At 49.1% G+C, this 17282-nt stretch overlaps 1 protein-coding gene across 1 annotated transcript in view; it reads left to right on the forward strand.

The window, feature by feature from the left end:
* Positions 1–5945, forward strand: part of INTS9 (integrator complex subunit 9) — a 393694-nt gene extending 387749 nt beyond the window's left edge. The window contains exons 16-17 of the mRNA XM_078649901.1: positions 4109–4246; positions 5300–5945. Coding sequence (XP_078506027.1) covers positions 4109–4246; positions 5300–5476 — 315 coding nt within the window. The 3' untranslated portion in view covers positions 5477–5945. The remainder of the gene's footprint in view (positions 1–4108; positions 4247–5299) is intronic.
* The last annotated feature ends 11337 nt before the right edge of the window (positions 5946–17282 follow it).

A 17282-nucleotide genomic window follows, 5' to 3' on the forward strand; every position in this document is an offset into this window, starting at 1 on the left:
TTATTCAAGTGCACCAACAGTTGAATAGCATGGTTACATCGTTAATAGCACAGGTCAAGACTGATTTGCATATGGCTAGGTTCAAACTGGAATGGCATGGTGAGCAGAAAAATTATGGATTTAGGCCCAGATCTCTGGACTGGGGCGAATGTATGACATTGTTCTGCATTCTGTCCATCAACTGTTGTTTTTACATCGTTAATAGCAGCAACATAATGTCATATTTCACGCACTGCAAATACCAGGCATAGTTGAGAAGCAAGGGGGGTAACATCGGTATTGCACGAAAGAGCGCATTGGGTAGCCAGAGATAGTTAATTTTGAGAGCGACGAAGGAGAATAGAGTCATGTGATCTAGGGAAGTAATTTGCTCATGAGGAATTCTTTGATTTCTTCCTTGAATGAATTGAAAGAGGGATTCGTTCTGATTTCTGGAGGTAAAGTGTTTCAGATTCTTGGGGTAATCCCAGAGAAGGCAGGGTTGTAGGTGTAAAATGAAGTTAACCTCTTGTCAATGATCGATAGTCACCCTTACAGCCTTCAAACTGTCAGGCCTTAGTGCACTCAGCTAGGTGTGGGTGTACAACAATCAACCTTAAAAGGCAGGAAATTGAGCAATGAACTCCTGCTACAAAGTGCAAAAGTGTGTGTGTGTGTTGGAAGAGGTTCTGGAGGACACTGCCCAGAAGTTGGGGAGGGGGTTTAAGCACGTGCCAGGGGTTGCCACACTGCCATTTCCTCTCAGAGCTAAGTCAAAGGTGCCTTTTAGAAGACACGCTTGTAGGCAGGCAGTATTTTTATGTAATGATGAATACCAGTTTCTGTTATTTTGAACTGTACCATATTGAGTACAAACAGTCCACTTATGTAGCAGCAGAAATCAGGATGTGAAGTCACGACAGTGTGCACGCCTGTGCGTGGTCACTTTTGCTACAACAACCTGAGGGCCATTTTAAGTTGTGACTTACATTTAATATCCTCGCTGGGAGCTGACGTTTTAACAGCTGTGCGCCCTTACTAGCCACTGGAATGCAATGAAAACACTAGGGTAAATTATATTTCAATTTGGACAAAAAAAGGCAACCCAAAATGTCAGTTTATTAAAAATATGAATGCTTTGCTGCTGGCAATAAGGTCCGTATATTGTGCCCCCCAGGCTGAGCGGCTGAGCAGGTTTCATTAGCTCAGAGTTAACACCATTCCTAGGGCAGGCAGTGCCAAGGCCTGGGCGTCTGCACTTGTTGAGGGATAATGGTTGGAAAGGAAGTGTGGCACTGCACAGATCTGTTAGTCATGTGCCCTCTGGCTGAGCAGGTGGAGGCTGTATATTCACATGGGGTGGCAAGGATCACGTTTGACCGTCAGTTGACCTGGAACAAGCAGTCCTGCTCTGGGAATGGCTCCAACTCGGGGGGGATTGTCAGCTGGAGAATCAGGGAGTCTGTGGAGCTGACTCATAGTTGGAGGGAGTTGCGTGAGGGATACCAGTGGGATTAAGAGATCTCTCAGGATAAAGGAGAGTGGATAACCAGGGATCCAGCCGACAGTGTAGTCCAGGAGGTCTCGTTCCGCTGCTTGGCGATTCTGCTGGTTGTTGCTAGAGGCAGGTGGATTGTTGGACATGTCTCTGAGTAGCTCATGGTCAACAAGGCTTCTGCACCTGATGAGAGAAACTCTCCCTGTAAAGAATAGGACAAGGGGAGAGAAGTTGGCCTAACGGCTAGGACGGTCGACCTCGAATCTGGGGAACCGGGTTCGAGTCTCCGCCATGTCGGTGAACATCCTGTAATTCTAGGCAAATTACTTAATCTCCCCGTGCCTAACAAAAATGAATGTGCTCTCATGAAAGGCAACTGGTGCTATGTAAAGCGATCTGATACCGGGTCAGGTTCGCGCTATATGAAACTCCATACAAATCTTTTTTTTTTTAAAGTCACTGTATATACCACATGAGTTACCTCTACACCACAGTGATAAAGGTAGCAAAGCTGTTTGCCTGCTGAAAATTGTGGAGAGAACTATATGGTAACACATTTGGTTTTACAATTCCTGAAATGGCATAAATAAATAGGAATTATTGTTTTTACTCAGCGATGCATACAAATTGCATCCAGTCCCTGTACCTGTTTATCCATCCTGCCGCATTTATTAACTAATAGAGACACATTCAGGCGAGCAAGAGTGTAGAGTTTATCCATATTCCCAGGATTGTGGCAGGAATGTACTCTACCACTAATACAGCTGATTGAGGACAACATTTACATGAACAGTAAATACAAAAGGGAGGATGGGTGAGGCCCTCAGAGCAACAGTAGTGTTACCCCATCCCCACTTCTTCCTGCTACTTCACATTCTTTATCTTTCTGGAGTAACCATGCAAGATTTCTCGCCAGAGGTGACACCTGGAAAATGTACCTGGGTCATGTATGTTGCAGGAAAATCTGCCCCAAGTTGGGAAGATTCTTTATGAATGCTCTCGCACTGGGCTACCACACAGTTGCAGAGGAGCCGCACTAATATTTAAGCTGATGCCACTCTTCACCAAAGCAACACTTTCCATCAGCACATGCCTCCATTGATCCTGTGATGGTGCTTCCTGAATATGAAGCGGAGTGCAGCCCAATTATGCAAGGCTAGGGTTAAGCCAGATGCTTGGTTAAGCCCTGCTGACTTGGGCTGCTGCTGTTAACCATGCCTGCTTGGAATTAGCAACCAGCCCAAAGAGTCCTTAGAGCTGGACACACTGCCAATAACCCGCTTCAACTCCTTATCAGACACCAAAGAAAGGCTCTCAAGATTCTGCAAAAGTTGCAGGTCGTGACTTTACCTGGCAAAGACACTTCCTCCTTGCTCCAACGATTTGTTATGCCCCTTTATCAGACACCTTCCCTTTATCAGACACCTTCCCTTTATCAGACACCTTGCCTTTCCCTTCCCAGGTACCCTGCAGCCTCCATCCAGTGTGAGCACAGGCACATCACTGCCTGGAGAGGACCATGTGCTGGGAGAGGTGTCCTTGAGCCACATATTGGGGCTCTTTTCACCCGTTTGAGCTGAGCAGAGACCCTGCTATTAGATGGCTTGTCCCCTAGCCGCATGTAGAAGCTGAAAGATGTCCAGCATGGGCCAAGTATGTTTCCTTTGGATGCAGGGCCAGACCCTACCTCCTCCAGAAAGACAGACCCTGTGTGCCCCTCCTCAGTTCCAGGGACTGCACCAGTGTAGAACCTCTGGCGCGACATTAGTAGTAGATACGTAAGCTTCGAGTTTCTGCAATCCTAAAGTGGGAGACAGTGTGCGTTTCCCAGTGAGTGCCATCAGTCTTTATTGTAGCACCTGAGGCACTTGATTTTACTGTCTCTTCTCAGAAGTTGCATTATTTGTACTGTGTGTTTGTTGTAATTTCATTGGGCTCATGATCAAAGAATGGTCGTGAACAGTGAAATAGGAATTCATGTTCTTGCGGATCATGATATTTTGTGTTCTCAAACACTCCATTACAGCACTGCATTTATGATTGTTTAGTAATCATGAAAAATATATTTCGTATGTACTGTTGGTTCCCGCCATTACTTACTGTATTTCTTGTAAAATATTTTAGGACTTTATTGATTTTTGTGCTTTTGTTGTTTGAAACTGCCTCTTTCCGTCTTTCACTACTGCGCAGTGCCCATTGCAGAGTTTGCATCTGAAGAGGGTCCCTGCTGGGGTGGAGGCATCAAAGACGGTGTCTTAATGGTTGGTTGGCACTGTGCCCTCTGATTTTGTTATGTGACGTATGCTTTTTTACTGAGAAAGCTGGTCTCGTCCTTTAGAGTACACATTGGCAGCATACATAGTCGCGTTGTGTGGGATGCATCTGAGAACATGGGTACCATACGTTGTTAACAGAGATTGGATTTATATGTTATCTAGCCTTGATTACACAGGTTGTCATAAACAATCCACAAACCAATTCCTATAAACCGGCCTTCGTAGTAATGTCAGTTAACCACCTTTCGTTCACAAATCTTTGTTGCATTCTAAAGCTGCAACGTATGATTTTGCTTAAAAAATGAAAAGGGTCTTTGCTGACCTCATTTACAAACAAAGTGTGGTCTCTCCTTAGCCTGCGCCAAAACCTGTGCAACCTCCAACCAGCAAGAAAAGAAAGCGAGCAAACGAGGAGGCACCTGAGAGCCAGCCTTTCAAGCCCCTGCTCAGTGGCTCCATCCCGGTGGAGCAGTTTGTACAGACCTTGGAGAAGGTGAGCGCAACAAATGTCTGCATCCTTAAACTGGAGCAAAACAAGATGGATGTATCTTTAAATGAATGTTTTATTGTCGAAAGCCAGCGCCACCTAGACGTACCCCTGCAGCTAAATTATTTCCATGGTGATCCGTAAAATGGCCTAGGATTTGCTCCTGTAAACTGTGAAATTGCTCAATGGCTTTTAAACTGCTTTGAAACTGTCACAATGACCCACTGAGGCCTGAAATCGCCCTTCTGAATGACTGCCATTACTATGAAATTGATCCTCTGAGTAGTGAAACTGCTCTCAGTAGTCCTGCAACGGCCATAACGGGGGCGGGGATATTAGTGGTGCAGCTGATGCAGTGGCTCTGGGACCCAGAAGTGGGAGGAGTTCCATTACTTTGGCTGGTTCATTATGCAGAGTAATATTGCTTGAGGGGCTCAGTTGCTTGACATTAAAGTGCTCCATAGCCGCAGTGAAGTTAGCCGCTTGCTCGCGTCTGTCACCTGCAAGAGACTAAACTTCGACTATGAGGTAGTGTGCACTGAGTGCTATAATTGTGAAGTCATTTGCAGGCGATGAGCACTGCACTAATTATTTGTTTGGGGGGCTGGACTATCTCTTCATTACCAGACTTCGACCCAGAGCAAAAGGGACATAATAAGGGGACGAAAAGCAAACAATGAGATAAGCCCCTCCTTGCTCATTCCTAATCCCCTCACCCTTAGTACTAAATGTTCTGCTTTTTTCAGCCACTCGCCCAGGCTCCTCTCATACTAAAACCTATGTTTGCGGACACCTATACATCTGTGGCAGAGACCAGCACATAGGAAAGATGGAGGTCTCCACACATAGGTTTTTGATTAGCATGTTGTAGCACGTGAGTAGTACTACTAAACCCATACTACAAAATGCAGTTTATAAATAGGCCCTTGATGTCATTCAGGGGCATTAGTAAGGAGTTATTGTGGGGCAGTGTATGTGCAACAACGGCCTCCTTGATCTGCTTTTATGTCTCATTATGCATCTTCTGCCTGTTACCTCTGCCTCCCCCCCTTTGTGCAGAATGGGTTCAGCGATGTGAAGGTCGAGGACACAGCCAAAGGCCACATTGTTCTTCTCCAGGAGGCAGAGACCCTCATTCAAATCGAAGAGGATTCCACGCACATTATCTGCGACAACGACGAGACGCTGCGAGTGAAGCTGCGGGACCTTGTTCTGAAATTTCTGCAAAAGTTCTAACCATTGTCGCACTCAGAATCCAGCTCAGACGCCATCTTGGATTTCTTGTTGTGAAAGCAACAAAAAACCAGGAGAGAATTCAGGCCGGGGGAGTGATGTGTTATACACGTCACTTCATTGGGAAACCCATGTGGGCCTAGATTATGACTGACAACCAAAATTTAATAACAAGTGTTAGACATTGATGAAATATCATGTACACTATGGCACGAAGAAGCTTGCATATGAGCTACTCAATCCAGCCTGCAGCAAGGAAGGCTTCAGCAGCAGAATTTACCAGGTAAATGTATCTGGGCCAGTTCCAGACCTGCTCTGGGGTGTCTGACCTTTACAGCAGGATGTGAGACTTGTAACTGCGGAACCGGCAATGAATATTCATCCTCTGGGACTGCAGCACACGCCATCAACAGCAATATGTATTTTGATGTCAAATGTTTTCTAAGGTTGTAATAAAATGACTCTTCTTTTATTTTTCTTTATTATTTACTTCAATTTTGCCTCGTGGTTTGTAATGTGTTGCAGGGAAGACCATTGGTGATAAACTGTAAGAAAGCTATTTTGTTCGACTTTTAAGCCATCAACTATTTTAAAGAGGAAAATGTAAAGAATTTCGTTTTTTTTTTAAAGCAGAACAGAACTTTTGCATCAAATGTTGAAAATTGTGGAACGAGAGAAATCCCCATGGTAACAGGATATAGGCATGCCAAGTTGGATTTCAAATTACATTTGGTTTAGTTATTTTGCCCATGGAAAGTAGTGTTTTGACATTAATGTCAAAATATCATGCAGTGGACTAGTGCGGCTTTTGCATCACATTTCACGGCCATCTATTAGGTTAAATTGGTGCTTACTTGAATGACATCAAAGAGGATTGTTTACAATGATATATTAGGTTTATATGGCATCTGTGCAAGTAAGTCTTGAGCAGCCAGCCTAGTTTGATCAGCCATGTCGCCTCAGCCTGTGAATTTCAGCCTTTCGAAGCTTTATGGATGAGGTACAGCACAAGTCCTACAGCACATTGAAAACAAATGGAAAGGCTTGAGCCAAAGCTTCTTAATCACTACGAAGTCGCCTGACTACCATTCCACTCTGTAATGTGTACCTTGTATTTGGCACTCCCAGCAGACTCAAACACAAAACATGCTGGGTGGGGGGGGGGTCACCTGTATTCCCTGTGCAGAATCAGAATCAGTGCTTCACTGTGGGCTGGAGTACTTCTTTAGGGTGGGCTCAAGACTGACTAGCTCTACGCAGACTTGCGTGCTCCTCAGCTTTGACCATCGACACTGCATCTCATGGGGCGCGAGTACACATTAGCAGTAGTATTTGTACTGCTTCATTGGTGGCTATAACTCTGACAGGAGAGGATTGTCCTGCAAATGCTTATTATTAACGACAGCCACTGAGTATCCAAAGCTGCAAGCAAACATTGCATCTACCCACTTTTATAAGTGGCTCTCTTGCCTAGATCACAGGCTAGACCAGGTATTGCTGGCGAGTCTCACATTTCTACTGAACATCCTATTCTTTCTGGTAAAACAGTAGGATTCGAACCGCTTACATTACTACTAGCATAGCAAGATCATCAAGAATGATGGAGGGCCACGCCTGTGTTAGACTTCACATGAACAAGCACATGCAGTTGTCACTATACCTCACCGTCATTGATACCCAGCTTTAACCATGGACCATTCCCTGTGTACACGGGTTTTATGAGATTGCCAAAGGTTCTAGAACCATTCCCAAATCCTGCACCAGTCTGGCTATGGATTTCAAGGCCTGAGTGCTAACAAACAGCACCTCCATTCTTGTGCTATTTTTCCACACTACATGTGTGACCAAATGCATTATGAATAGATTTTATTTTAATCGTTTTTTATAGCACGAACATGACCCTTGCAGGTATCGGAGCGCTTCACAGAATTACAGCAGTAGTAACATATTCATTACAGGTTTACTAACAGTCGAATAGCATGGTTACATCGTTAATAGCTACCTAATATTATAGTTCATCCACTGCAAATACCAGGCAAAGTTGAGAAGCAAGGGGGTAACATCGGTATTGCACAAAAGAGCGCATTAGGTAGCCAGAGATAGTTAATCATGTGAGCCACAGTGGAGAAAAGAGTCATGTGATCTGTGGAAGACATTTGTTCATGAGGAATTCTTTGATTTTTTCCTTGAATGAAATGACCGAGGGATTTGTTCCGATTTCTGGAGGTAAAGAGTTTCAGATTCTTGGGGCAATCCCAGAGAAGGCACAGTTGGAGGTGTAAAATGAAAATAACCACCAGTCAGTGATCTATAGCCTTCTAACTGTCAGTCCTTAGTGCTCTAAGCTCAGCATGTGTGTACAACAATCAACCTTAAAAGGCATGAAATTGACTAATGAACTTCTGATACAAAGTGCAAAAGTGTGTGTGAGTGTGTTTGTTTATCTGAAAGAAACAGGTTAGTGTTAGATTCCTTACATTCGAATATCCCCAGGCATCAGGCTGGATCCGGAAAGTTTTCGTCAGCAGTACCTCTGCTCATCGCTAGGTGTCGTCTGCGGCTCCGCATCCGTCGGTGTTGTGATCGTCTGGATGACGTTGTCGGGGTACGTAGACGCCGCCCTCGCATGCTGACGTTTGTTCTTTTTTACGCGCCTGCAAGCGCAGATCCGGGAAGAGCAGTACTCGAGCCACTTTTTGACTAAGTTTTTGATCTCTTTTGATCACTTTTCGAGTCGACTTGTCGACTCACGGTGCAGTTATGGATGCCTGGGTTGAAACCTTGCGACGCCTGTCACCACCTGATGTTGGTGACTGACCCCCACCATCTGTGCCTTTACTGCCTCGGGGCCGACCACCACGACAAGTCGTGCCTCGACTGCCGGGCCCTGACCTCGAAAGCTAGGCGGGAGCGGTCCCGTAAGCAGCTCGAGCTCCGGCAGTCTGCTCCGTGCCGTTCGAGGTCCCGGTCGAGGAGGAAGTCTAGGGACCGGTCGCGGAGCCGCAGTCATCGCTGCTCGTCGAGTCACCGGCACTCGTTGGGCTCCAAGTCCTCCGGTAAGTCGAGGCACTCGAAAAAGAAGTCAAAGAGGCGTCATCGCTCTTCTGACTCCCCCTGACACTCGCGCGACGCGGTCGGTGGTTCAGGCGACTCCGCCCACGCGGCTCCGTCAGAGCCGCAGGCGCCGCGTCCAGCTCCATACCCGCCGGTCGCTGAGCTGCACGCGATGCCGGAGGAGATAAGTGCTTTCCTTACAGCCATGAGGGCTCACTTCCCTCCGTCGGACTCTATCGTGGCGCCTTCGGGCCCCGCGGATCCGACTGGGGGCCCTAGCGGGCCGGCGGCTACGGCCCCGGCGCCGTCGTCGACTTCGGTCCCGACGCCGCAGGACCCAACAGGATACAGGCCTAGATCCGGGTCGACCCCGAGGGTGTCGCTTCCGGTGCTGTCTTCGGACGACACCATCCCCGGTTTCAGTCCTGGTCCGGATGCGACACCGTAACGGCGACGCTCGGCGCCGTCTCCAACGCCGATGGGTGACCAATTTACCTACGACCTGGCTCCATCATTTTTGCCTGGTTTCCAGGACTTGGATGAAGGGGAGGACAGGGCGGGGTCTGAGTACCCTCTGGGACCACAGTGCCAGTTGAGCCAGGACTGGGCAGATGAGCTAGGGGAGGCCAGTGGTCTGGACACTTCGCTCGACACTGGATTTGTCTCTCCTCCTTCCGTGGCTACGGAGGAGGGGGCTACTTGTAGCATGGTGTTGACTAGGGCAGCCAAGGCCTTGGCTCTTGAGCTCCCTGTCGCGGACGTGAGGACTAACCTCCTCACTGAGCTACTCAAACCGCAGTCAAGCTCCTCGGAGCCTCCACTGCCGTTTAACGAAGCCCTCACTGACTTTCTGATGGGCACCTGGTCCAAGCCCTCTACAGGCCTCCCTGTGGATCGGAACGTGGCCCAACGTCCGGCTCCGGGCGACCCTAGCTTTCTGTCCGTTCACCCCACCCCCGAAAGTCTGGTGATCCAGGCCTCTACGTCCCAGTCCGCATTCCAGACCGCTCCCCCGGATCGGGAATCCAAAAGGTATGATCAGTTTGGGAAGAAACTATTCTCCTCTTTGAGTTTGGGGCTGCGGTCTGTCAACACCGCCTGCCTTTTGGGCCGTTACACCCACTCTCTGTGGCTACAGTTGCGGAGGTGCTGGCATAGTGTCCGGAGGAGGCCCAGACGTGGCTCGCCCAAGCCCTGGCGGAGGGGCGGGATGCAGCCGATTAGATGTGGACTTGACACCACGGACTCGCTGGAAAGGGCGATTTCCATGACGGTGGTGATTCGTCGCCACGCCTGGCTGAGGTCCGCCAACTTTTATGGGGATGTCCAGGCCACGCTTATGGACATGCCCTTCGATGGCCGTCGCCTTTTTGGCGACAAAGCAGATAGTGCGCTAGAGCGCTTTAAGGACTCCAGGGCTACGGCCAAGTCCTTGGGCCTAGGCCAGCGCCAGCAAACTTCCGCTTTTCGCTCCTTTTGAGGCAAAGGAAGGGACGCCCCCACACGTCCAGCCAGCCACAGGCCGCAGAACCAACCTCAACGCGGACGTGGTTACCGCCATGGCGGTGCCGGGGGACAACGGCAGGGTCAGTCCACATCCGCTCCCGCAGCATCTGCCTCACAGCCTTCTTAGTCCGGCATTTCAGACCCAGTGGGGGCAGGGTTCCCCATCACCTCCTCCACTGGCGTACCATTACGCGGACAGGTGGGTGCTGCAAATTGTCCGAAGGGGCTACTCCTTCCCCTTCGAGGCGACCTCTCCAGCCATGCCACCGCAGTATCATCGCATGTCGGGGATCACGTGCAACTCCTGCAAGAGGAAGTTACGGCCCTCTTGGCCAAGGGGGCCATTGAGCGCGCTCCTGGGCCAAAAGTAGGGTGTGGTTGTTATTCTCACAACTTTCTGGTTCCCAAGAAGGTCAAAGGGGACCTACGCCCTATCTTGGACCTCCGGAACATCAACGCTTCTTCCGGAAGGAGGAGTTCAAGATGCTGACAAAGGCTCAGGTCTTAGCTGCCCTAGACCCTGGAGACTGGATGGTGGCGTTGGACTTGCAGGACGCTTATTTCCACATCCCCGTCCTGCCGTCCCACTGGCGCTACCTGCGGTTCACGGTAGGCCACGAGCATTTTCAGTTTACCGTGCTCCCCTTCGGCCTTACCAGCGCCCCACGGGTGTTCACAAAAGTGATGGCGATGGTCGCAGCTCATCTGCGCAGATCAGGGGTTCCAGTCTTCCACTATCTCTACGACTGGTTGCTGAAGGCGGGCTCGCCCCAGACAGTCGTCTCCCACCTCCTGACTACGGCCGACCTCCTGCACCTGCTGGGGTTCTCCATCAACGTGCCGAAGTCACACCTGTGCCCCTCTCAGAAGCTCCTCTTCATCGGAGCGGTTCTTGACTCGGCACAGTTTCGGGTTTATCCCCCGGAACAGCGGGTTCGGGATATTCAGCCTCTGATTCCGATCTTTCAGCCTTTATCCTGGGTCTCGGTCAGGTTGACGCTGCGGCTCTTGGGGCTGATGGCCTCCTGCATCCTACTGGTGCATTACATCAGGTGGTGGATGCGGGCTCTGCAGTGGGACCTGAAGTTTCAGTGGGCACAGCATCAGGACAACCTGTCCGACCACGTCCTGATCTCGGAGGGCACTGCGAGACAGTTGCAGTGGTGGCTCACGGACCGCGATTGGGTCAGCGGCAGATCCCTCTTCCTACCCCAACCGGAGCAAGTAGTAGTGACGGACGCGTCCCTCCTGGGATGGGGTGGCCACATGGGAGAGGCGGAGATCAGAGGCCTCTGGTCTCCGGCGGAGTCCTGGCTCCATATCAACCTTCTGGAGCTGCGGGGGATCCGTCTTGCACTGAAGGCATTCCTTCCCTCTGTCCGGGGAAGTGTAGTGCAGGTGTTCACGGACAACACCACCGCCATGTGGTACTGCAACAAACACGGCGGGGTGGGGTCCTGGACCCTTTGTCAGGAGGCTCTGCGCCTATGGACATGGCTGGAACGCCAGGGCATCACCCTGGTGGTTCAACACCTGGCAGGTTCCCTGAACGCCAGGGTGGACGAACTCAGCCGCCGGTGCATGATGGATCACAAGTGGCGTCTGAACTCGGACGTGGCGCAAGGTGTCTTTCAGCAATGGGGAGAGCCTTGGTTAGATCTATTCGCTACCGAAGAGAACGCTCAATGTCATCAGTTCTGCGCGTTGGAATTTCCAAGGCTGCACTCGCTCGATGACGCTTTTTGTCGCGAGTGGAGTTGCGGTCTGTTTTACGCCTTTCCGCCTATACCACTTCTGCCCAGAGTGCTGAAGAAGATCAGGCGAGACCGGGCCCAACTCATCCTTGTGGCTCCGGACTGGGCAAGAAGATACTGGTATCCCGAGCTACTCAGCATGTCAGTCGCTCCCCGATTCGTCTGTCTCTTCAGGAGGACCTTCTGTTGCAGCAGCAGGAGACGGTCCTCCACCCGAACCTGTCCAGTCTCCACCTACATGCGTGGAGATTGAGCGGCGACAGTTGAGGCCATTTGACTTGCCTCCTGAAGTCTGTGATGTGATTCTGGCACCCAGGCGTCCCTCCACAAAATCGGTATACGCCTGCAGGTGAAACAAATTTGTGGCATGGTGCACATCAAAGGCTGTGGATCCACTTTCCGCCCCCTTTTCAGAGGTTCTCCTCTTTCTTCTTTCTCTTGCCCAGCAGGGCTCTGCTCTGGGCACTATTAAAGGCTATCTCTCTGCCATTTCAGCCTTCTTGAGGCTTCCTGATCAGCCTTCTCTTTTCAAGTCCCCGGTTGTATATAGATTCTTGAAAGGCATCACACACATGTTCCCTCCTGTTCCCTTCGTGATGCCTCAGTGGGACTTGAACCTTGTTGTTCTAACCTATTTGATGTGCGCTCCCTTCGAGCCACTTCACAACTGTCCTCTTCCTCATCTGACTCTTAAAACTGCATTCCTAGTTGCCATCACCTCTGCCAGGAGAGTGAGTGAGCTCCAGGCTCTATCTTCTAAACCTCCTTTCCTCTCTGTCCATCCGGGCAAGGTTATTCTGAGGACTCCACCTTTTTTCCTGCCCAAGTTGGTTACAGCCTTTCATATTGGGCAGTCCATCACCTTGCCCACCTTCTTTCCACCTCCGCATCCCTTGAAAGAGGAAGAGAGGCTCCACCGTCTAGACCCAAAGCGTGCGCTCTCATTCTATCTAGAACGCACACGCCAGTTCCGGTTGGACGCCCAGCTCTTTGTTGTTTACGTAGGCGCTGAGAAGGGAAGGGCGGTGCACAAACGGACAATCTCTCGGTTGGTCGTTTTGTGCATTAAGGTCTGATACTCCTTGGTGAAAAAGGAGCCTCCTATTGGGTTGAGGGCCCATTCCACTCGGGCCACGGCGGCTACTACTGCCTTGAGTCGGGGAGTCCCCTTGCAGGACATCTGTCAGGCAGCTACGTGGGCTTCGCTGCACACGTTTGCGAAGCACTACTGCCTGGACAGCCAAGTCCGGAGAGATGGCTTTTTTGGCCGTTCTGTTCTCCAGGACTTTCTGGTGTGATCTTGGTTCGCAGACCCACCACCGGGGTTGGTTTTGCTGGGGTATCTATTTGAAGGTAAGGAATCTAACACTAACCTGTTTCTTTCAGATGCACAAGTTATTTACCTTCGGTAACGATATATCTGTAAGAAACAGTAGTTAGTGTTAGATTCCTTACCGCCCCACCCGTCCTCCCCATTATGCGAACCGATATCTAGGGTTAAGGACATCCCTTTCAGGGCCCTAGTTTTAGGGCACCAGTGTCGGTTCTATCATGGCTCTGCGTTCCTGGCGGAGAAAGCTATGTGCAGAACTGACTCCGATGACGTCATCCCGGCGATCACGACACCGCAGACGGACGCGGAGCAACAGACGACGCCTAGCAACGCGCAGGGGTACTGCTGACGAAAACTTTCCGGATCCAGCTTGATGCCTGGGGATATTCTAAGGTAAGGAATCTAACCCTAACTACTATTTCTTACAGATATATCGTTACCAAAGGTAAGTAACTTGTGCGTTTCGATCGGGCCATCCATCGCCAGGATGACGGAATATTTTACTGCGTTGCCCTGGCAGAGATCCCTCCTGTCGAATTTATGAACTCCCCTGGGGTCCGCTTACATTTAATGCAGTGACGGAATCCACAGTCAAGACCATTTTTATCAATGCATTGCAACTTTGCAATACAGCTCCATCAAACATGACGCAGCTGTACGGCGGTTATTTTTTTTTTATTTTCAAAACAAACCCTCAATGCAGGATTTTGTTTTTGAAAATAAAAAAACAATGCCAAATCGTGCCATGGGAGTTATTTCCCATGGAAAGGGGAGCATTTTGCAGTTTCAGTGCCTCTTACAGCCAGAGCTTTCCTGAGAGTGAAGGGCAAAGAAAACTGACCTGTATGTCTGCCCATCTAAATTAGGTGGGCAGACATATAGGTCAACCTCAGATGGTCCTTACACTGTTTGGTTTTCAGAAGGATCTAAACTCGGTGAAGACGGAGTAGTCTCCATCGTGGCTACACCAAAGGTCTGCTTGCTTTTAAATCTGGCGAGCGGACTATTATGTTGCCAGGAAGTGTACTTCATGGGTGTTGAGACGGAGTACACTTTCCACCAACATATAAATCGTGCCCAAAATTCATGTAGTGAGAGCGCCAATAAGTTATTGTTTGCTTAAGTACGTGTTAATGAATTTATTCAACCATGTATAAAAGAACATTAAAAACAATGAGATAGAGCAGCGTGTGTGTAAAGAGAAACAAACTCAGTGCTCTTATGCAAGTGATACACACGTGACAATACATGATCAAGAGTGAGATCTACATGGACCGTTTTATTTTATATACAATCAAATTGGGTCCATAGAATTAGTTAACGACATTTCGATCCTTTTGACAGGCAGCAGGATCATAATCAGGACTCTAAGAATACATGACCCCAATAGAAGGCGAACAGAGAATGTTACTGTGGGATGGGAAGGCCCCCACGGATAGCCACGCAGAAATTGATGCGGGGATGGTATGATGGGGGAATAGCAATGCCCTTCATCCAGAAAAACTACTGGGCTGCACAAATAATGATAATTAGTCAGTGGGTACACCAACCGCCAGACGAACCCACATATAGAATGGATAGATTTGTCCTATCGTCTGGAGGATATACAAAGGCACTTTACATTAACCCTAGACACCTCCAGCTTATGGGTCCAACAAAACATACAGTCCAGCTCTGGCACATGGTCCATAAAAAGATGGAGTGGCACATCCCACTCGGGGTGACAAATGCAAAAAGAACAATTGATGGACAGAATGCAAAACAATATGCAAAACAATGCATTCCAGGTTGGACCCAGCCATATGCAAATCAGTCTTGACCCTGCGCCCAATGGTAACAGTCCAGCTCGAACTTCCAGGACAGGTCCTCCCTGGACTGGAAACGAGCATCCTAGGACCGGTTTCGGACTTTCAGCCCTCATCAGCCAGGATAGCTTGACTCCAGTGGCATGGAGAGCACAGGACCCACGTCTGGGCATACCCGTCCCACTCGGGGTGACAAATGCAAAAAGAACAATTGATGGACAGAATGCAGAACAATGTCATACATTCACTCGAGTAATGAGATCTGGGCCTAAATCCATCGTTTTTTTGCACACCATGACATTCCAGTTTGGACCCAGCCATATGCAAATCAGTCTTGACCCTGCACCCAATGGGAACAGTCCAGCCCGAAAGAATGATGGATTTAACCCAGATCTCTTGACCGGGGGGTGAATGTTTTGATTTGTTCTGCATTCCGTCCATCAATTGTGTGTCTTTTGCTTTCTCGCCCTAATATCGCCTGGTATTCCCAGACGTGGGAACCGGGCTCACTGTGCCACTAGAATCAAGCTGTTCTGGCTGAAGAGGGGTGAAACTCCGAAACCGATCCTAGGATGCTTGTTTCCGGTCCAGTGAGGTCCTGGCTTGGCAGTTCGGGCTGGACTGTTCCCATGAGGCACAGGGTCAACACCGATTTGCTTATGGCAGGGTCTAAACTGGGATGGCATGGTGAGCAAAAGAATGATGGATTTAACCCAGATCTCTTGACCAGGGTTAATGTTTTGATTTGTTCTGCATTCCGTCCATCAATTGTGTGTCTTTTGCTTTTTCGCCCTAAGTGCGCTGGGTATGCCCAGACGTGGGTCCCGGCTCACTGAGCCACTGGAATCAAGCTATCCTGGCTGAAGAGGGGTGAAACCCCAAAACCGATCCTTGGATGCTTGTTTCCGGTCCAGGGAGGTCCTTGCTTGGCAGTTCGGGCTGGACTGTTCCCATGAGGCACAGGGTCAAGACTGATGTGCATATGCCCAGGTCTAAACTGGGGTGGCATGGTGAGCAAAGGAAGGATGGATTTAACCCAGATCTCTTGACTGGGGGTGAATGTTTTGATTTGTTCTGCATTCCATCCAACAATTGTGTGTCTTGTGGGATACGGAGAGGCTGGGCTCCCTGCATAAGGTCCCCGGCTTTAATAACTGGGACATCGTAGGTATTTCCAGAGGGAGTGACCTGTGGTGAGGGGGAGTGGTTCTCTTCAGAACGCTGCAACAAATGGCTTGGTGAGTACTCAAACATTTCTGTATTTACTAATTAGATGTGCACTCCTGGCTCCCATCCCAAGAGGAGAGGAACTCCCAGAAACATCCCACATCCCCACTGGAAGACACTCATGACAGATTACCTGGACCAGAGGGCAATTTCTCTGAGTTGATCAATAGGTCCCTCTGAGAGGAATGGCAAGTGGACCTGGGAGAATTAGAGGACGAGGATTGGTAGGAGGCACTGGATTCCCCCAGAGAGATAGCCATTTCGGCAAGATTCAAGTTGCTGCAACTTAAGATATAACACATATCATATTTCTCCTGTAAAACCCTAACTTAAATGAGCAAATGAGCAGGGGGTTGGACTCTAGTTGTCAGAGACAGTGTAGTGGAGAGGGCACATTTTAACACGTTATATGGGACTGCCCATTTATAAAACGTTACTGGGAAGCAATCACACACTGCTTGAGTGAAGTATTGGGTGTGGTGGTGGAGCCAATGCCCAATTGGTGTCTGCTAAATGTGTGGGAAGCAACTGGCCTAACCAACAAAGAGAACACCTGGGTGGCACTAGGGATGGTAATAGCCAAGCATAATATTCCTAGACTCTGGGGAGTGCCCGACACACCAACACTCCAAGACTGGGTGAAAGATATGGATTATTGTATGGTGGCGGAGAAGGTAGTGTATGAAAGTAGGAGCTGTCCCACAAAGTGGTAGCAGGTCCGGGGCAAATCGTATGTGTATCGGGGAAGTCCATGTATGGCCCTCTTAGTAGGATCAAGCAGCTCTACCAGACGGCAAAATGTAGAACACACAGATGGGGATGTTGGAAAGGGAGAGGAAATATGGACGAAGTGCAATTCGGTGACCCAATGTGTAAAACACGTTATGATGGCTTTTGGTAGCTCTGATGTACATACTGTCATGCCTTGTCATATTATTAAGAATACATGAACCAGAGAACAATAGGGGACTGAAAGAAAACACAGAAAATATAGTGTTCGAGTGGAGAAAGCCACAATATGGGATTCCAATGTATACAGTTAGTTGATACTTACAGGGCACTAATCAAATATTGCTGAAGGCACCAATGGGCTCTATTCAGCTACACCTATAGATTAAAAATACACAAGA

Source organism: Lissotriton helveticus, chromosome 6, assembly GCF_964261635.1.
Source record: "Lissotriton helveticus chromosome 6, aLisHel1.1, whole genome shotgun sequence".
Lineage (NCBI taxonomy): Eukaryota > Metazoa > Chordata > Amphibia > Caudata > Salamandridae > Lissotriton > Lissotriton helveticus.